The sequence below is a fragment of the Passer montanus genome, unplaced genomic scaffold, assembly GCF_014805655.1.
Source record: "Passer montanus isolate IOZ18808 unplaced genomic scaffold, ASM1480565v1 scaffold62, whole genome shotgun sequence".
NCBI lineage: Eukaryota > Metazoa > Chordata > Aves > Passeriformes > Passeridae > Passer > Passer montanus.
The window spans coordinates 2,009,337-2,030,805 of record NW_024371260.1 but is presented as its reverse complement, the minus strand read 5'-3'; the positions used below and the strand labels follow the sequence as shown (position 1 = coordinate 2,030,805).

The window sequence follows — 21,469 nt, the reverse complement described above, 5'->3', positions numbered from 1 at the left end:
GGGGAGGGGACGATGGAGGCGCGCAGGGCCCGGCGGCCCCGCGCCCCTCACAGCGCCCAGCGCCGCCAGCAGCGCCGCGGGGCCCGGCCCTGAGCCACGCCGTGAGTCGGGGAGCTCCGCGGGGCCCTGAGGGGGGTGTCCGCGGTGCGCGTGTGTCCCCGGTGCGCGTCCCTCTGTGCCCGTCCCCGGTGCGTGTCCCTGTGTCCCCTGCCCGGTGCCTGTCGCCGCCGGCGTGTGTCCCAAGTGCCCGCGTTCCCTCATCCCTCCTGGGCAGCCCCGAGGCCGGATAACCCTTCCCGCTGGGATGGATCGCGGGCCAGCGCCGCTGTTTGCCCGCCGAGGCCGGGTAACGCTTGCCGGCTGGATTTTGGGGGTGAATTCCAGGTTTTTAGGGGCTGAATTGTGGGGTGACTTCCAGGTGTTTAGGGGCTGAATCTTGGGGTGAGTTCCAGGTTTTTATGGGCTGCATTTTGGGGTGAATTCCAGGTTTTTAGGGGCTGAATCTTGGGGTGAGTTCCAGGTTTTTAGGGGCTGAATTTTGGGGTGAATTCCAGGTTTTTAGGGGCTGAATTGTGGGGTGACTTCCAGGTGTTTAGGGGCTGAATCTTGGGGTGAGTTCCAGGTTTTTAGGGGCTGAATCTTGGGGTGAGTTCCAGGTTTTTATGGGCTGCATTTTGGGGTGAATTCCAGGTTTTTAGGGGCTGAATCTTGGGGTGAGTTCCAGGTTTTTAGGGGCTGAATTTTGGGGTGAATTCCAGGTTTTTAGGGGCTGAATTTTGGGGTGACTTCCAGGTTTTTAGGGGCTGAATTTTGGGGTGACTTCCAGGTTTTTAGGGGCTGAATCTTGGGGTGAATTCCAGGTTTTTAGGGGCTGAATTTTGGGGTGAATTCCGGCTTTTCAGGGAAGACCCTCGGGGCTGCTCTCCCTGCTCATCTCGGGAGGTGGAACAAGCTCAGCCTGGGGCGGTTTGTGCTGGCCAGGACAGTGTGTGGATCCTGTTTCCACCCTGGAATGCTGCTTTTCTCCCATTTTCTATCAGCAGAGCTATTAGAGAGCAGAGGTTACGGGACAGAAAAAAACCAAAAAAACCCAAAAAACCACAAACCCAAACAAACCCTTTTCTATGTTGTCATTACAGGCACGGGCCAGCCCCGCTGTTTGCCCCCCAGGGTCCAGCCCTGGGTTTGGGTGCCCTGTGTTTGGGTGCTGGGGCTCAGCAGATGCAGGGTTAACAAATGGACTTGTTTTGCTTGCACACGTGATGCTCAAACTGCCTGGGTTTTGGTGGAAATAGCATTTGGGTGTGTAATCGGAACCTAAAATTGTGTCTGCTGCCAGACTGCCTGGGTTTTAACAGGGGTTTTGCTTCTCTGCAGGCTCGCTGGAATACGAAATTCTGACTAAACCAAGCTTTGTCTGTCTGATGGAGTTGTTCCTTCGTTTTTGTGTGTGTGAGAGGGGGTTTAGTGCCTTCGGGATGGAGTCATGGGCACGTAACCTCTGCTGGAGTGCTTTATTCAGCAAAATGCAACAAAAGAAAGCTCCACAGAGCAGAGTGATCAAGCACACAGTGCTCTCTAGCAGTGGGACAGGAGGTGCAGTTTTGGATAGAACATTGTCCTCTTATGCCCCAGGAGAAAGCCAGTAATAAAGTACAAAATGATATAATTTCTAAGAAATCGCTTGGTGGGTGGTTAAAGCACTGCGAGGATTTTGTCAGGATGGAGCCTACAGTAATCCTTTAACCAGGATGATTTAGGGCAGGGCATTTGACAGGAAAAGTTTGTTACGAAAGAACAGCTTACGAGCATGGTCGTTATAAAATGAAATTAAATCCCTTGGTGATTTGCACCCTTGCAGCTCCTATAAAGGTGGTTTGGTGAAACCTTTGGGAAGTTGTTGTTCAGGGGAACGTGGAGTGAAATTAAAAATGGGAAACTACAATAAAACTGGAGTTGGATGCGTGTGAGAGGTGATTCACCTGGCTGCTGTGTCACCATCACAGATATTTGTTGTTAAATGTTGACACTTCCTCAGCTGTCCTTCCTTCTGCAGTGCTGGACATTTAAATACTTGCTTTTCTCGTGTTGTTTTCATTTTGGACATGATTTAAAACAGAGCAGCCTTTTCATTAGTTTGTTACCATGTGCTTAAAGGTTTTTTGGATCCCATCCTGGAAGCTGTTCAGTGGCAGTTTTGTCTTATGTCAAGTCTGCTTATTCAATAAAGGTCTTGTGAGGGAATGTTAATTAAACAGTACATGGTGTAAGCTGTAGTTAAAACATCCTGAGTTGGAAAGTATTACATGGAGGGAATATCAAGTTCTTAGGCTGTATTTAGTATGTCTGTGCACTTCTTACTTCCAGTTTTGAGCTAATCTGATTTTCTTTGCTGTCAGCATCTGTCAGATGAACATTCTTCAGTCAAAGTCACATGGAAACACATCTTGCTTATTACATAAATTATTGTTCTCTGCCTCCTTTGCTCAACAAATGGACACAAAATTTATATATCAGCTCAAATTGTCTAAAAATAGAGGTACATTTGGCTAATCTTAGCTGGACAAAACTGCAGGTCTGTTGCAATATCTGTTCCCAAGCAGTGGTCATCACAGCAATGAGTAACCCCCAGTTAAACATTGATACCTTCCAAGGGCAGGGTGCTATAAATCATTAATGGCTGGCATTAATTGCACCTCTTTGTAGTGATGCTCTCCTCGGGTTAGCCCAAGCTTACCAAGCAAAAGCACTTTTTAATTTAATTAGGTGGTGGTGCTGTCTGGTTTAGTAATGAGTCTAAAATTACAGCTGTGCTTTGTTGGTGGTGTTGTCTGCAGGTTGGGGCTCTGGTGAAATGATGGGGTTTGCCATTCTCTGGGGACTTTCCCCCAGATACCCTCGTTGGGTGATGGTTTCCCAGAGCCACATTCCATTTTCATGGTTGCACCAATGTTCAGTTCCCCTCTCTGCAGGATGAGGTGGGAGCTTCATCCAAAGTGATGAAACCATTGGAAAAAACATCTGCAGATTTTTACTGAACCAAATTTTTCCCCCTGTCTTGGAGTCAACTGACTTGAGGAATGTGCTCACTCACATGGATACTATTTGTTTATGGTTTAGTGTTTGTTCATACACTGAAAGTTGGTTTCTATTTTTATTCTGATAAGATTTCTCCTCTACTTCCTTCAAGTAATGATGACAACTTGCTCACAAGATCTCTACAACTTATTTCAAGTTTGGGTTTTGTTTTGGTTTTGTGGTTTGTTTTTTTTTACTTTTGCAAAGCTGTGCTCTACCCAGCTGTTTATCTCTCATTTGTGCTGGTTGTTCGTGGAACTGAAATACTGCACATTTGTCCTTCTTTTGTCCTGTTTGGTTTGGATCATCTCCCCAGTTTGTCAGAAATGAGTTAAGGACTTCGGTATTGTCCTCCAGCTTGTTTCTGTCTCTCCTCAGCTTGGTATTAAACTCTTTTATTTCAAAAGCTGAGGCTTCTTAAGGTTATTTCTGTGGCATTATCTGACAGGGGCGGTATTTTTTTTAATCTGAGTGTTTTATTTTATCTATTTAATATATGCATCACCTCATAGGAGACTTTATAGTTTTTCCTGACTTTATAGTTTTCCTGTGCCTTGATCCCTTGGCACGTATTTAAAGTTTTTCTTTCTTTTAAACAGCTAAAAGAAATTAGTTTTATCTCTTGTGTAACTGAAGACACAAATCTGTGCCGGGCCTCTTCTCAGTCTGGGAACACACTGGTCATTTTTAATTCCAGGAACTTCTCATTACCTTGAAGAACTTCCCAGATTGTTAGGAGAGATCTTTATTAGTGTGTGCAAACTAGGTTTAGTGTAACATGCTCCTCCAGATTTTCTTGCAGGGACTTTAAAAACACTTTAATTGCTGAAAAGCAATTATAAAAACCACTGTGGGGGCCCTGGCAAAACTCCACCTTGGTCAGCAGCCCTGACCACAGAGCAGGGGCTGCAGAAAGCAGGGAAATGGCTCAAAGCGCCAGCTCCTCATCTCCTGGACAACTCCAGGAGTTTATGGATGTGAAGCACAACTCCAGTGATTTTTTTTGATGTTCAGCATGTTATCTACTGAGAGAAGAGGGATTGTGATAGCAAATCCACTGTTTTTCCTTGAGCCAGCTGATCCCATAATTGGAATTTAAAGGAAAGCTCCGTTGCCGTTGCCAGCACTGAGGTTTTGCCTGTCCCTCTCCACCGCAGGGATTGAATTTCTCTCTCTCTGGCTGAGGTTCCTGCAGCTCCAGCATGGAGATGAGTCGGGAGAAGCTGTGTGCCAGCAAGGCTGATGGCAGCTCAGACTCTGCCTACCACTGCTCGGCGTGCCACGGTGACGAGGAGTGGGGCAGCACCAGCCGGGGCCGGGCCAAGTCACGCAGTTTGTCAGCTTCACCTGCCCTTGGAAGCACCAAAGAATTCAGGTGAGGCCCCTGCTTCTTCCCCTGGCTGCTAAAATATGTGTAATTAACTAGATTTTAGTGGTTTTTTCATATGGCCATGAGGGGTTCTTAAAATGTGTCTCAGAAGGTTCAAAACGAAGGTGGGGAGTTGAAGGTGAGAATCAAAGAATCAAAGTTGAAGGTGAGAATCAAAGTTGAAGAGCAGAATCAAAGTTTCATGGCTTGTCAAAACTGGTGTCTGCAGAGCTCACAGTCTCCAAAAAATAATCAGTCAACAGTAAGAGACAATTCTTCAGGCTTTTACAAAAGCTCAAGCCTGAGCTTTAGTGCTGTGTGTTAAAAACCTGCGTGTGGGGCAGCAGAAAGTGGCTTGGTGTTTGCAGATGGTTTCAGAGCAGTGAAAAACACCCATTCTTTTTTTGAAGCCAACTTTCTGATCTCATTGCAAGGCTCCTGTCATGTGGACAGGGTGGGTAGAACTTCTGATCTGGTGATCTTTGGACCTGCTGTAAATATTGAACGGCGGGCAGGGGCAGCGCCATGTCTTGATCTTGTGGGAGGCACAGGCTTCACCTCCCTTGTGCTCTGACTGTCCCCAGAGCATGGGCAGAGGCACCAGGGAGCTGCTCAGCAGATGGAATTCCTGTTCAGAGCTCCTGCTTTGCTGGTAGGAATGCTCTTGGGAGGCAGGAGAGCCAACGGGTGAGGCTGAAGGGCACAGGGGGTGGCTTGGTGGTGAAGGGAGGCAAGCTAAAAGCCTTGAAAGGTTAGGAAAATAACTGCTCTGTGTTTGTAGTTCGGTGTATTTGATGCTTCTGGGAAGTGTCTTCTGAGGGCTGGGCTCTGTGGGAGCTCTGGTGATGTGTGTATGGTCAATGTGTAAGGCTTGATATTTAAATTGTGCTGTAAAACCTTGTGGTTTTCCCTTCTCTACTCAAACCTTTCAGTCAGCCTGCATAGAAGGTCTAAATTTTTGTGTGTTATTTTCTAGCTGAACAGCTGCTTTTTCAGCCAGAAGTGCTGTGTCTTTTGTGGGCTTGAATCAGGGTAATTGCTTCTGAGATTTTCCTTCATTAGGATGCTCTGCAGTCATTCTCTGGCTGTCTCCACTGCAGAGCTAAATTGTCTCAGGGCATTTTGCAGGCTGGCAGGAAATGCTGCTCTCAGGCTTCCTCTGTGCTGCTCAGCTCCAGGTAGCTGCCCAGCTGCTGGGAGCTGATAAATAGATTTTCCTAAAAGATGTATAATTTCCAGGGCATTGTTGCTCATTCTGAGCAAGGGCAGCCTGACTAGGAATAACTTGAAATTCTGTCCACTCAAGCACTAATAAAACCATGTGGAATCTCAGGGAGAACTTACACCACTTATTAATTAGGGATTGCAGAGAAAACTCTTGGAATGTCATGAAGGTCACACATGGATATTTAAAGCCTCACATGGGAGCAAAATTTGGTCAGTTACTGGGAGTGGCATCAAATAATGACCTGTGTTGGGAGAGGGCAAAAATTACAGTTATCTGGGAGAAGCTGGAGTGGAGCAAGCAGTGGGAGGTGAAGCTGCCAGGGTGTTATTTAACCATCCTAATGCCAAGGGTAATTGTTCACAAGCAGATAAAGACTTATCATCCCTTTGCCCATGTTGAGAGACACGCTAATCTCTTGTTATGTCAGTCCTTGCTCATTTTTCTGTTTTAATATCAGTAGGGTAAAGTTTATAAAACACGTAGTAATGCTCTTATCTAACTTGGTCAGTCATACCTGGACTTGCAGATGGAAAAGAAATTATTCTAGTTTTGTTATTGGAATTCAGATCTTAGACTGGCCTATTTTATTAGGCAAGGAACAAATAAGATGTTGCTGTTGTTCCTTAATTATATGTTTAACCTGTGATCTGGTTTTGATTTTTATTAAATTTCTGAGGGTTTTTTTAGCTCTAGGAGTGAGTCATCAGGCTGGGCTGAGCTACTTTGTAACACACAATAGAAGGCCCTGCAGTGATGGTTGTTACAAGCAAGATGGGATTGAATTAAGCCCAGGAAATAAATGTTTCCCCCTTCTTTATAATGGAATAATTCTAATAGCAGTCACATAATGCTTCAACAGTTCCATGGCTTGAGCAAGTTTTGCTCCCAGTTCCAGCTTTGCGTGGGAGGTGAGGCAGAAGAGTTCTGACTTTCTCCAGCTGATCTCATCCTAGAGCCAGGAATAACCCTGTGTCCTGGTGGGATTCAATTTTGAGGATAAATGACACCTCAGAGCCCCTGTTTATTTGAAGACAAATATTTTATCAGAGAAATAAATGGGGGGGAAAACAGCAATTCTTTTTCAGCCTGTTCAGAATTGCAGCCTGATACTGCAGATACAAATCTCCATGTGCCTTAGAGTTGAAGAATTTGTTTGATTAATTTATTAAGGGTGTTTAAATGACCAAGACAATGTGACTTAAAAACACCTGGAGGTGTTGGAGAGCTCCTTGTCAGGTCACACACTGGGAAACCCAGAGCCCTCAGTGAGGGGAAGAGCCTCACTGAGCTGTTTTAGCTGTATTCATACCAGATTCAGCCATTCTAAAAAATGTGCTTTTAAATAAGATGCAGTGCTTTGAGAAGCACAGAATAAAAGTGTTGTGCTGCAGCCATTGGAAATGTGAATAATCTGTAAAATCACCCAGCCTGGGAAGCACACGTAGCTTTGAGAAATGCACTTTGCCCTCTCTTGCTTGTGTGCAGCTGCTTCAAAGGAGGTTTGGTGTTTGAGCAGCCAGGCAGCCCCAGTTTGTCAGCACAGCTCTGTTACTCACTGATTGTTTTCTGTGCCTTCAGGAGAACACGCTCCTTGCACGGACCATGCCCAGTGACCACGTTTGGACCAAAGGCCTGCATGCTGCAGAATCCCAAAACGATTATGTGAGTACCCTGCATCAGTGCCACTCTGCTCCTTCTGTGGCAAGGAAAACCACTTTGCATTTCCACTGACTCCACTTTGTTCACCCCCTTAATCAGAATTCACAGAATGCCCAGGTTGGGAGAGACCTTCAAGTCCACAGAGTCCAACCCAGCCCCAGCACCTCAACTACACCCTGGCACCCAGTGCCCCACCCAGGGATGGTGACTCCAGCACTTCCCCGGTTCCTGGGAATTCCCAAAATTCCCCCAAATTCACAGAATTCCCCCAAATTCTCAGAATCCCCAGCTTGGAAGAGACCTTAAAGATCATCAAGATTTACCCAGCCCCAACACCTCAACTAAACCCTGGCCCCCAGTGCCACATCCAGGCTTTGTTAAACACACCCAGGGATGGGGACTGCAGCACCTCCCTGGGCAGCCATTCCAGAACTTTATCACCTTTTTGTGAAAATCTTTATCACCTTTCTGTAAAAAACTTCTTCCTAATATCCAACCCATATTTCCCCTGGTGCAGCTTAAGGCTGTGTCCTCTGGTTCTGTCAGTTCCTGAGAAAGAGCCCAGCCCCAGCTGAGCAGAGCCACCTTTCAGAGAGTGTAGAGAGTGATGAGGGCACTCCTGAGTCTCCTTTTCTCCAGGCTAAGCACCCCCAGCTCCCTCAGCACTGTTTGTATTTTACCTGGCATTTAGAGGTTTTCGTGTTGCTTGCCATCAGCTTTCCCAAGTTGCCATGGTCTGCAGTGCATAGTTTGGTGTCTGAAAGGGCAACTCTCACATTTCCAACTCTGTTAAAAAAGGGGAGGAAGAGGAACTGTTCTGTGTGCTGTGAAATCTGAGGGAAGCCTTCTCCCTGCCTTGCTGATGATGTTTGAATTTGGACTTTGAATTTTTCTGTTTGGTCTCTGGTACTTTCAGTTAAAACAAGTTTCTTTTTAGCCTGTTGATAGATATGGAAATAAAGGTCTGCTTTCTGCTTAGTGGGCAAATAAACATTTTAATTTTGTAGGTTGGGTGGCGTAAAGTGTTGCTTTCTCTACAGGTGTTACATACTTAATAAATGGAGTCCTGACTTGGCCAGGTGAGGAATTTCTGGGTTTAACCAAGGCAGTGGTTCCTGGTTTTGGGGGGCCCTGGCACAGAGGAGCTGTGGCTGCCTCACTTGGAGGTGTCCAGGACCAGGCTGGACATGGTTTGGAGCCACCTGGGATGGTGGAAGGTGGGACTGGATGAGCTTTAAGGCCCTTTCAACCCAAACCATTGTGTGCTTTCTGCCCCTTTAAAAAAAACTTTTACTTAATTTTGCTCTTCCAGTTAACTGCAAGACATTGCAGTCAACATTTATTTGCCCAAATCTCTGCCTCTGTAGACTGTAACCTTCCTGGTGATATCCAACCCTTTCCTGGGAAAGTCCAACCCAGATCCCTCCCTTTGGCAACCCAGAGCTTCCTCATTCTCCCCTGGTGCTGTAAGGAGCCCTGGGGTGCTGCAGTGCCAGCCCAGGTTGTGTTTACCCACCTGACCCGGGCCATTGCTCCTCCCAGGGGCTGGCCACGACTGGGATATAAGGACAGGGACAGGATTGTGCCAGGGAAACCTTGGGCAGGCAGGGCTGGGAGCAGAGCTGCCCCCAGGCTGCTGAAGGCAAGGACTTGTTTGAAAAGCAAATTGGAAATTACTTCTGCTGCACGCGAGGTTTTGTGGGTTTTAAAAACAAGCAAAACCTTGTTGGTGTTTTTTTCTCCTCTGCTGTGGGTAATTTTGTTCAACTCTCCTCACTGGAGGGATTATTTTTAACAGAAAATCATAGTTTTTATGTGCAGGTTTAAGTTAGGGAAGGTTGGGTGTCTCTTTCAATACAACCAGCAGCTCTAGAACTGCAAATCTGCTTTTTGATGAGCAGAATGAATACTCAGTGAAGAAAGGATGAGGGACTTGTGCTCTTGAGAGAAAGGGAAATCAAATACCTGTTTATTTTTCTTGAAATGGGATTTTCTTTATGAAGCCTTGCCTCGAGGATCTGGAATACAAGTTTTACACAGGATTTTTTGTAAAGCCTCACAACTTTTTATTGGAACTGATGGAAATCTTCAGTAGAAGAAAAAAATATTTTTCAGGGAAAAATATATTCTTCTGAGGTTGCAGTTATTAATAAGTGATAAAAGCCTCAGCCTTTTATTTTATTTGGAGCTGTTGCTTTTGCCTGAGCCCTGGAAAGAAACATGAAGATATTAAAGCAAGTTATGAATAACTTTTCATTCAGTGGGAGTGCATGGACTTGGTGAGTACAGCTGAAACAGGCAGACTGGCTGTTTGAATGAAGTTGGTGCCAGCTCTGGCTTTGTTCAGTGCTGCAATCCCCACTTTTGTCAGCATTATTGATATTGGAGCCCTGCATTAGCCTGTAGTTTCTGCTGTGTTTGTAGCTCAAATGTGAGCACTGAAATGAAATGGATTTTAAATTTGCATTAAGCTGTTTGACTTAGAGTATTGGATGGGGGGAAAAATGATGCTGTGACTTTTTCAGATCCTCTAATTGACTGTTTCTCTTTGAGTCTGCACTAAACCAAGAGGAAGCAGTGGTGTCAGTCAGTTGAGGAACCTTTTCTGAGAGCTTTTGTGGTGCTTCTGTTCAGGTCCCTGCTGGCACAGGTCATTCACAGGGCAGCAGGGACCAGAATTGTTAATTCTGCTTGTAGGAAAGCACAGAAACATCCCTGCAGTGGGAATTATTGTCTTTCCTTCAGAAACATCACTGCAATGGGAATTATTGCTTTTCCCTGAAGAACATCATTGCAGTGGGAATTTTTGCCTTTCCCTGCCTGGTGTGTAGGGCTGTGTGTTCTCCATCCATGAATACATAAATTCACATCACTGCAATTGGAATTATTGCATTTCCTTCAGAAATATCACTGCAATTGGAATTAGTGCCTTTCCCTCAGGAACATCCCTGCAATTGGAATTATTGTTTTTCCCTGCCTGGGGTGCAGGGCTGTGTGTTCTCCATCCATGAATACATAAATTCACATCCCTGCAATTGGAATTATTGCCTTTCCCTGCCTGGTGTGCAGGGCTGTGTGTTCCCACACAGAAGGATGTATTTTTTCCAGGTCAGAAAGGTGTCAGACCCAAATGTGCTGATGTTTGGGGGTTTTTGTGTCCCCCAGGCACATTCAGGATCCAGCAAGCCAGCGGTTGACATGGAACAAACCTCCCAAGAGTGTCCTTGTGATCAAGAAGATCCGTGATGCCAGTCTGCTGCAGCCCTTCAAAGAGCTCTGTGTGTACCTCACCGAGGTGAGAAAATAGAAATTGCACCTCAGCTCTCTCCAGCTGCTGATTCTGGGCAGAATTTGTGCATCAAATCCTCATACCCACTGCCACGGGGTGTACTAAAATTTGTTGCAGAAGTTAAGATCAGTATGAAGCTTAAAACTAAAATTATTAAAGTAAAAACTTCCATTCTGTTTACATTCTGAATTACAGGAATGGGATATAAAAAGCTGAAAACTTTAAGCCTTGAGCAAACACAGCATTGTTGCTGTATCATGTAATGTATATTCCAAGCTTTAATTTATTAAATGTTCTGTGCATGCTGCAGAATCCTCATCAGGATCAGACCACACATTAAAAACACAGTAATGTAATATTTACACTACTGTAAATATTATTTATATGTCTTAAATTAATGGAGATCATGGAGAGAGTCAAGTGTGTTGTTGGGAGGTCCCTCACAAGCTTGTTTTCTCTCTTCAGGAGAACAATATGATAGTGTATGTAGAGAAAAAAGTGTTGGAAGACCCTGCTATAGCTAATGATGAGAATTTTGGACCAGTGAAGAAGAAATTTTGCACCTTTAGAGAAGGTATGGAAGTGATTTCTTGAAAGGACAGTTGGAGTGTAATTTTTTATTTGTCTTGGTGTTTTCTTAGTTGTTGGGTCAAATTTCTAAAACTTTTATGTATTTTGCAGACAGTTGTTACATTTTAATTGTGCTTTTTAATATATTTGTGAGGGAATGTTTGCATGCTCCAAATTGTAACTTTTCTTCCTAATCTTTGTTAGGAAATGAAGATTGTGGATACAATTTAATTCAAAACTTTTTATTCCAATGTTTCTCCTAGACTATGATGATATCTCCAATCAGATAGACTTCATCATATGCCTGGGAGGAGATGGGACCTTACTTTATGCTTCTTCACTTTTCCAGGTTGGTTCTTATGGGAAATAAACCCATAAACCTTTTCTTTTGGAAGTATTTAAAAGTGCTTTTCCCCCCTCTTTGTTGCTGAGTTCAGAATTTGTCTTTTGTTCTTCATTCCCTCTTTTTTACCTTTTGAAAAGAATGTGAAATGTGTTGTTTTTTATTTAGCACAGTTAAAGTTTCATCAATATTTACAGACAAATAGTTGAAGTATGGATTGCTTTGACTGAGTGGCTTTAAAACTCTTTTCTTTGTTGACAGGGTAGTGTACCTCCAGTCATGGCTTTTCATCTGGGATCCCTTGGATTTCTTACTCCATTTAATTTTGAGAATTTTCAGTCCCAAGTCACTCAGGTTATAGAAGGTAAATTTAAGGGGACAAGGTGTGGTGTTTGTTTGTTACTTTTTCTTAATTAACTCTTGTAGGTTGACCCTTAAGATCTGAAACTTGAGAAATCTATCTGAAATTGAGAGAAATCTTAAATTAGCAGAAATGTATCTTAAATTAACAAAGTTTTACATTGCATTGACACATCCAGTGCTGCTCTTTGTACTGCTCTGTAAAGAAAAAGGGCCAAGAAATGACTTTATGGAGTAAATAAGTGTAAGATAATGTAGAATTTATGTTAAATGGCAACTAAACATAGAAGTGCAGTGTTTAAATGCTGAGAAGTCAGGCAAATAAAATATTTGAGGAAATAAATTCTTTGTTTCTTCAAGATGAGGTTATTTGAGTTGCATCCAGAGTAGATCCTGAAAAGATGTCTAAAACTCTCACTAGAATGTTCTCTTTTAATACATATTTCTAATGCTTTAATTTTCCTTAATCTTTGCTTTTGTCTTTCTGAAGATCACATGAACCCAACAGTGTTTTCCCATTTTAATCATGTCTATATAAAATTTAAATTTAAATTTTCTTTTTACATAATAAGAAAAGTGGGAAGGGACTAGCTTGAAATTTGGCTTTGATTTTTGCTCATTGCTACTAAAAATCAGTTTTGAGCTTCAGCCAAGTGCAGCCAATTATGTTGTGAATGAAACTGGGGATGTTGAAAGCTCAGGAAAGGCTGGGTGGCATTTGATAGAGTGTGTTGGTCATGGCTGGGGTGATTTCCTGTGCCAGCATCTCCTTTTTGTGTGTTTTCCCTGTGTTTTCCCTGCAGGCAATGCTGCTCTGGTTCTCCGGAGCAGGCTCAAGGTGAAGGTGGTCAAGGAGCACAGGGAGAAAAGCACAGTGCAGAATGGCATCGAGGAGAATGGAGTCGTGGCTGCAAGCCTGGAGAAAGAAGTGGGCAAACAAATTATGCAATATCAGGTCAGAGGGCAGAACAAGCCAAAAGAACCAATATAATGTTTGTAATTTGTATTTGTTTCATTAAAGCTCTCCCCCAGCAGCGTGGGGCTGGGCCCTGCTGCTCCAGCTCCCAAAGTGCTCTGAGTGCTGAGGAGCTGCTGCACACTTTTCCTCTGTGCTGTCACAAGTGCTCATCTCACACTTTGCTGTAGAAATAATTTCACAGAATTGTTTAGGCTGGGAAATCTCTCCAAGCTTGAGTCCAACCTTCCTTCTATTTGAGAGCAAAGTAGTAGTTCTAAAGTCAGACACACCAGACATTTTTATAAATGAGAAGAAAAACCCTGCACGTTATTAGTGACCAGCTCCTGGAGATAATTCTTAAACTTCAAAACTTAATTCTTAAAATTAAGAATTAAATCTAATTTAATCTTCAAAACTGAATTCTTAAACTTCAGCTGGCACTCGATAGGACAGAAATGTAGAGAGACTTTAATTTGCAGGTACTAAATAAGCTTGAACTTTGAGGAGATCTGGAAAGCATGTTCAGTTTTTGACACTGATTTCACTGCCAAGGCAGCAGCAGCAGGCTGGAGTGATCTTTGGTGTCGTGGCAGGTCCTCAATGAAGTTGTGGTGGATCGTGGCCCTTCCTCCTACCTGTCCAACGTGGATGTGTTCCTGGATGGGCACCTGATAACCACAGTGCAAGGAGATGGTGAGTGCTGCTCTCTGCCCAGCTCAGCCTGCTGCCTTTCCCTGGAGCAATTTCTCTCCTGGAAACAGAGCTGCAGTTCACTGCTGACAGCAAACAGGAGTGTGCAAAGGATGGGTGTGTTCCCACACAGCGAAGCTTTAGGTGCTGAAAGATTTTGTTTATGGGCATGTGAGGGCAAGTAGATCTTTTTGGGGGTATTATATTTCAGGGTAAAGGTAAGAAATAGCTCAGAAAAGATTGTTTGCCCTCAGCAAATCCAAGCCAATCTCAACTCCTGAGCAACAGGAGTTAATCTTTAAAGCTCTTACCCTTAAAGAAAAAAAATGAAAGTCACTATTACAAAATCATGTAACCTGAGTTTGTGCAACTCCTGAGACCACGTGGCAGGGTCAGGGGGGAGTTTCTCTCTCTGTGTGTGCTGGGCTCCAGCTGAGCTGGGGAATCCAAGGGGAGAGGTTCCCTTTCCTACATGGGATGTGCTGGGGTCCCCCAGAGCAGTCCCTGGTTGTTAATGCTGATGTCCCTGTCCTGTTGCTGTCCCCAGGGGTGACAGTGGGATTTGTGGGTGTCCTCAAGAGCAGTCCCTGGCTCAGTGCTGCTGTCCCTGTCCTGTTGCTGTCCCCAGGGGTGGCAGTGGGGTTTCTTGGTGTCCCCCAGAGCAGTCCCTGGCTCAGTGCTGCTGTCCCTGTCCTGCTGCTGTCCCCAGGGGTGGCAGTGGGGTTTGTGGGTGTCCCCCAGAGCAGTCCCTGGCTTCGTGCTGTGCTGTTGTGTCCCCAGGGGTGGCAGTGGGGTTTGTTGCTGTCCCCCAGAGCAATCTATGGCTTTTAGAGCTGCTGTCCCTTGCTGTTGTTCCCCAGGGGTGGCAGTGGGGTTGTTGCTGTCCCCCAGAGCAGTCCCTGGCTCAGTGCTGCTGTCCCTGTCCTGTTGCTGTCCCCAGGGGTGACAGTGGGATTTGTGGGTGTCCTCAAGAGCAGCCCCTGGCTCAGTGCTGCTGTCCCTTGCTGTTGTTCCCCAGGGGTGGCCGTGGGGTTGTTGCTGTCCCCCAGAGCAGCCCCTGGCTCAGTGCTGCTGTCCCTTGCTGTTGTTCCCCAGGGGTGATCGTGTCCACGCCGACCGGCAGCACCGCGTACGCCGCCGCGGCCGGAGCGTCCATGATCCACCCCAACGTCCCTGCCATCATGATCACCCCCATCTGCCCCCACTCCCTGTCCTTCAGACCCATCGTGGTTCCTGCTGGAGTGGAGCTCAAGGTGGGGTTCTGTCGTTTTATTTCTCTTTGTGGGTTAAAAACTTCTGGAGTGGCCACAGGAATGAGAGGAGGGTGGGAAGTGTTGGGTGGCTCCTGTCCCCTGGGGCAGGATCACACCAAGTCTGGCTCAACAATGTGCCTTTCTTTAGAAAAATTTGCCCACTTAAATTGATTAAAGTGGAATACTTTGCACTTTTCTTACTGAACCGTAGCTCTGTAACATTCTACAAAATGGGAATTCCTACATTTGCTTTCTGAAAAATGTTCCATAATCTCGGCTAAAGTGCCTGTAAATGATCAGTGAAGGGAATCAAAAATTCTCCTTTCATGCAGAAATATTTCAGATCTTATGTATATACTGGTAGCTCTATCTGCAATTCAATATTTAGTTTTTTTTAATGTTGCCTTGCAGAAAATAGACATTTAATAGCTGAATATAAGATAGACTTGATTAATGGGTATTTTGGACAAATACTCTTGTGCAAGGAAGTATCTCTTTCTCCTTTTGTCCTGGGGATGTTAGAGGATTAGCATTGAGAAATGAGTGTGTTCTGGACTTTTCGTTCTTGTTTTACAACATAAATTCCATGTTTATTCATGGCACAGCTCTCAGCCCACACTTTCATGTCAGTGGGTGTTACTGGCCAGGGGTAGTTAATTCTTCTAATAGGAATGTAATTTAAATAGGAGCCAAAGTTCCTAAATTTGACAGCTTTGGATTCATTATGTATTAAAATCTGTTTTTCTGGATTGACTTCATTATTTTTCCTGAAAGAAAAGCTAAGTCAGCTCCTGTAGCTGAATTAAAGTTACGGGAACTGAACTGGAAGGTCTTGTACTTATAAAAGGGGATTTACTGCATATAGAAAAAGATGTTTATAAAGAGAAAATAAAGATTTGGAGCTTGGGTGGTGTTACTGCACTGCTGCCATGGACAGCTGAGCAATTGCAGTGCAAGTGTGGAGTTCCAAGGACTCGGTTGTGCACTCGAGGGAGGATGGAGGAGGTGTTTGTTCCTTGCTCTTGAGTTTTGGACCATTCTGGTTTTCAGATCATGCTCTCCCCAGATGCCAGGAACACGGCGTGGGTTTCGTTTGATGGAAGGAAGAGGCAGGAGATATGCCATGGAGACAGGTCAATCCTTTTTTCTGATTGTATTATCTCTAAGTATAGAAAATCCTGATTCATGCAGCTCCCTCATTCTCTAACATCTGCCAAAAGGGTTTTTGGCAGTGAAGAAAGAGGCTTTTATAAACCCTAACACCTCCTAGAGCACAGACTGCACTAAAAGGATTTCATTTCTAACTTGAGTTCTTTAGATCTTCCCACCAAAGCAAGTGAAATGTTCAGACTCTGTAAACATTGCATGCTTGGCAAGGAAGATGGGCATATCTTTAGGAAACTCTGTAAATTTTAACTTCAAGATAAATCTTAGGAATTCTGAAAGATACAAACCAACAGGGGCTGCCTGTGGAATACTCCACGTGGATTAAACTGGGTTAACTGGGAGTGCTTGTGGTCACTTGCTCTGGCCTTGAGTGAGCAGAAGAGAGTGAAGTCCCTCAGTTCTGTGTTCAGAATGTGGTGGTGGAGGTGTTCAAAGGCAGCTCTGGGGAGGAGATTGGCAGATTTGTTCTTCAGGATGCCCTTCTTCCTCTTGGCCCACACAAGTTGCCATGAAGGAAAATGTACAGGTGCAACCCTCCATCCTGAACAGGTTTTATTTCCTCTGGGCTTGGGTCATCCATAAAGGAGTTCAGGAAATCAGTAAAGATTCAGGAAATCAGTAAAGATTGGCCCTTGGTTACACCCTGGAATCCTTGGGCTTATTGCTTAAAATCTGAAACTGAAAGGTGCCCAGTAAAGACTCAAACACAAGGTTTGACCCTTGGCTACACTCTGGAATCCTTGGGCTTATCACTTAAAACTTGAAACTGAAAGGTGCCCAGTAGATTCAAATGCAGGGTTTGTCCTTGGTTACACTCTGGAATCCTTGGGCTTATCACTTAAAACTTGAAACCCAAAGGCCAGGGTGGTGCCTTGGGTTTCCTTTGCCCTGTGTGGCTGATGCCAGAGGCTGCAGGATGCCATGGAGGGTTCCCAGCCGTGTCACAGAAATGTCCCCAGAGCTCTGCTGGCCAAGGTGGTGCCTTGGGCTTCCTTTGCCCTGTGTGGCTGATGCCAGAGGCTGCAGGATGCCATGGAGGGTTCCCAGCCGTGTCACAGAAATGTCCCCAGAGCTCTGCTGGCCAAGGTGGTGCCTTGGGCTTCCTTTGCCCTGTGTGGCTGATGCCAGAGGCTGCAGGATGCCATGGAGGGTTCCCAGCTGTGTCACACAAAGTGTCCCCAGAGCTCCGCTGGTTATTTCGAGAGCAGCTGTAGTTCTGGTCCCTGGGCATGGAAAGCTGTTGTGTGGCAGTGAATCAGCTCAGTGCTGGGTGGGACAGGCTGGGGGTTGCTCAGATTGTTGCTGCCCCTGCCTGACTTGCCCTGTGCTGTTGCAGTATCAGCATCACTACCTCTTGTTACCCCCTCCCCTCCATCTGCTTCCGGGACCCCGTGAGCGACTGGTTCGAGAGCCTGGCCGAGTGCCTGCACTGGAACGTCCGCAAGAAGCAGAACAACTTTGCCGTGGAGGAGGAAGAATTCTGAGTGTCCACAGCCAGCAGGGCTCGTGGCAGTGGAATGTGGCAGAATCCCTCCCCTCTGCTGGGATTTGGAGCAGTGGAACGTGGCAGAATCCCTCCCCTCCACTTGGATCTTGGAGCTGTCGGTGCAGGCGCCGCCCCGGAGCTGCCTTGAGGTTGTGTTGATATCCCTGAGGTGCTGGGGCTGGGAAGGGTTGAGCTCCTTCCTGGCCATCAGGAGTGGGAGTGGAAGGCTCTGATGGTTCTGATCCAGTGGGAATTTCCTTCCAAACGAGCAGTCTGAGAGTGGATCATTCCTGACTGCTGTCCAAAACCACATCTGCAGATTTGATTGTAACCTCTGACTTACCAGTTCCATGGTAGGCTGAATGTAGCTACACCAGGGAAAAGTGGCAGCAGAAAAGTGGCATTAAAATCTTTTATTTGATAGGTTTGTAACTCCATTTAACACTGCTAGGAACAGAAAGGCTCTGAGAAGTTTTCTTATTTTAAAAACAAAGCTCCTCTTTGTTATCTTAAATACACCTTGCCCAGAAAATACTTTCTTACTTGCAAGTGTGACACACTGAAGAAACATCCACAAAGGATGTTTTTTATTAATAGATGGAATTAGTAATTAAAAGTATATATTTTTTATATATACATTTTTTTCTCTTGTGCCCATTTGAGCAGTGGTTGACCCTTGGCTGTCAGCACTGTGGAAATACCCACAAACAGCAGGGATGAACATTAATTATTCTGGGTTTGTAGCTGAGCTAATTCACAGCTCTGCACTTCCTCTTGGTGGGAATCATCCATGTGTTGGTTTTTCTTATTATTTTTGTTTGATTCCCTGGGATAAATGGTAGCATTAGAGACTATCATGTTTAAAAAATAATAATAATTCTCCAAGTGTTCAAGAAGAATCTGGACTTCAATTGCTACTGAATTCACTGTTGTCCTGAAGAAAATATCCTTTTCTAAGATCCTGAATGCCCTCAACTTCCATGAAACCTTCCAACTCTTGGTGCTGAGTAATCCAGGGTGGGATTCTGCAGTGGTGGGCTGGAGAAATGAGAGGACACATTCCCAGTGGAGTAGCAACGGTGCCTTCAGCACACTCAAGATATTCTAAGTCTCACATTTACTTTTTTTAAGATGCTTTCAAATGTTTCTAACTTCTCTCTGTACATATTTTATTGTATGTGCTTTTATGAAAGAACAAACAAAAAACCCAACAAAAGAACTGGTTGGGATGGGGGGAAAGGGTTTGTACTGTACTTTACCTGCAAAACAGCAAACCCAAGGATAATGTTTACATTTATGTTCTCTGTGGTGCAGTCTCTTCATCTTACCCAAACTTCAGCATTTTCAAGTCTTGCTGCATCGCTCACTGAGGGAGGGAGGGACAGGAGCTGCTCAGTCCTGTGGCAGAACCTGGCAAGGAATGGATTCCTGGCTGAGGAGGGATTTCCTTGGAATGGGGGCAGAACCTGGCCAAGGAATGGATTCCTGGCTGAGGAGGGATTTCCTTGGGAACAGGGGCAGGATCTCTGCAAGGAATGATTCCTGGCTGAGGAGGGATTTCCTTGGGAACAGGATCTCTACAAGGAATGATTCCTGGCTGAGGAGGGATTTCCTTGGGAACAGGGGCAGGATCTCTGCTGAACCCTTTCCATGATTGTCTTACGTTGTGTCTGTGGTCCAAAGTGGAAATGGGAATGGCTTCATTTCCAAACTCTGCCTGACCTGTTGTCCTCTGGTGGTTTCAATAATGTCTCATCCCTTTTGGATGCTGCCCTGGGCTGAGCTCCTCAAGTGCAGGTGAGAGCATTTTCCAGAAAAGAGAAGCAAACTCTTGGGTGAAGATTCAGATCACAACGAAAGCGTGTTGGGATAAATGAACACTTGGCCTGTACATTTTGTTACATAGAATATTGGTTTGATTGGGTCAAAACCAGATGGATTTTGGGATATCTTGGAGAATCTCCAGAGAGCTTTTGGGATTTCTCTTTCACTTGAATCTGCAGTAATTGTTTTATCACTGTTTTGAAGCTGCTTACGGGTTTCCTAAGCGGAGTATTCAGTTATTTCCTAACTGGTTACTTTTGGAACTAGAGAAGTGTCAGGCTTTTTTGCTTTGGAACTCTTTTGTTTAAACATGCAATAATTGAGAGAAGGAACAGGGTATGGTGTCTAGAGAAACGTGTGGATGAGTGGAGAGTGAGCAGTTCTAGGCACACTGGGGAGTGGAAGATCATTTTGCAGAGGTGAAATGATTGATGAGCCTTATCTAGTATTTTTTTAAAGATAAAACTATATTCAGCACTTTTTATTTATGCTTTTTATAATAGTAAAGCTATTCTTAAAGCTAAATTGCCGAACTTTTAATTTTCAGAGTGCACAGGCAATTAAATCTGTAATCAAAGTGTACTGAACTACTTTAGATCTACATTAGGGGTTGGCTTGAAATTTCTTCTTTCAATTTATCACCTGCTGCAATTGCATTGCTGCCTCTGAGGCTGCTGCAGCTTTGCTTGTGCATAGTTGTGCTGAGAAAAGGCATTTTCTGGGTGGCTGCTGAGCAACTTCAGCCCTGGCTTTTCCTCCAAAAGCTGCCTTGATTCTCCCTGGCCCAGCCTGGGCTGTGGTAAAGTTTTTAATCTGCAAACTGCAGGGCAGGGAGGCTGCAGCAGCCCTGGAGTTCTGCACTGAGCTGCTCCAGGAGTGGGGGAGCTGAAGCAGAAAAAAGCTGAAATGCACCTCACTTTATTGGCAATAAAACCTCGTTTTGCTAATGTAGCTTATTCTGAATAACTTGGTTAAACTGTGCTAAAAATGGGGGTTTGCTGATTAAGAGTTTGTAATAAAAGGGTTTGTAAGTCACTGGCACTTACAAATCCTTTCATCTACAAAGGGCCAAAATGGAAGCTGGGAAATTAATTTGGTTTTTTTTAAGAAAAAAAAAGAAGTTATCCTCTGGTAGAAATGGAAGAAGTTGTTACCAACTGTAGTAGGGAATAAAGCAGTGTACTGAATTTTTAAAAGCTAAAAAATCCTGTTACATATTGTTAACACATTGAAAACTTGGTTTTAAATATTGTTGAGAAATAAAATATTTTTCAATCCTTTCAATAAAACTTTTTTGTAAAGTTGGATTGGTTCATTTGCCCTTTGACTGGGGAGAATATAAAACAGTGAATTCCCAATCAGTTGCTCGGAATTTTGGGGGGTTTGACACTTCTCATGGGGCAGTGGCATCTCTTTTCTGGGAACACACCCAAGGCTTTTTTTGAGTGTTTGATATCAGATTTTCCTCAAAAGTTTCAAATAATTGCTGCATTTGCTGTGCAGCTTGAAACAAATCTTGTGTAGAAGCAGCTGGGCTGCATTAAATAATGTTTGAAAGGCCCAGTGATAGAAATATGAAGAAGAATAGGTAAGGGTCAATTAATACAGGGGTCAAAGAGATAAGGGTCAGATAAGCTGGCTGAATTATCTGAAAATTTATATCCAGGAAGTTCAGATTCAAAGTGGGGTGTAAATGCCTGTGGCACACTTGCACATGAGGTTTGACTGCCCCAGGTGCTTCTTCACTTCTGGTGCAGCTCTGGACACTTCTCCATGGAACCTGAGATTCATGATGGTGCTCAAGAGTCTCTGATTTCATAATTAATCTGTAACTCGTCCCAGCAGCTGCCAGGGGTGTGAGGAGGTGCCTTTTGCAGGTAAAGGAGCTGATTTTAAGTGAAGTTTTTGTTTTACAAGACACCTTGGAAAGGGTTTTCCATCTTTCCATGCCTGGCTGGTGCCGAACTCTGCTGGCCAGAGCAGTGACAGTGACAGTGACACTGTGACCTGGCCACAAAACATTTCCTTCCCTCCTCCTGCCCCAGCCCAGGCCCTGTGTGAGGGCAGAGCCTTGCCCTGGCTGAGGGAAGGACTGAAAAGGTTTTGTTGGGGTGTTTGAATGTTTCATTCTTCCAGCAGCAATCCCTGCTCCACTCCTGTGGGATGAGGTCACAGAGGCTGCTCTGGCAGCCCCT

At 44.8% G+C, this 21,469-nt stretch overlaps 1 protein-coding gene across 5 annotated transcripts; it reads left to right on the top strand.

Moving 5' to 3' along the window:
* Nucleotides 1–20,579, top strand: NADK (NAD kinase). Of its 5 annotated transcripts, none has more exons than XM_039727643.1 (12): nt 1–101; nt 4,236–4,453; nt 7,254–7,337; nt 10,500–10,629; nt 11,089–11,197; nt 11,457–11,542; nt 11,798–11,900; nt 12,700–12,851; nt 13,448–13,547; nt 14,640–14,797; nt 15,848–15,930; nt 17,301–20,579. In XM_039727643.1, exons 2-12 carry the CDS (start codon nt 4,281–4,283, stop codon nt 17,446–17,448), a joined length of 1,326 nt encoding a protein of 441 aa, XP_039583577.1. In that variant the 5' UTR covers nt 1–101; nt 4,236–4,280; the 3' UTR covers nt 17,449–20,579. The 5 variants fall into 5 exon arrangements, with proteins under 5 accessions (XP_039583577.1, XP_039583579.1, XP_039583578.1 ...); XM_039727645.1 differs by having other exon boundaries at nt 3–188; XM_039727644.1 differs by having other exon boundaries at nt 3–346.
* Nucleotides 20,580–21,469: the final 890 nt, after the last annotated feature.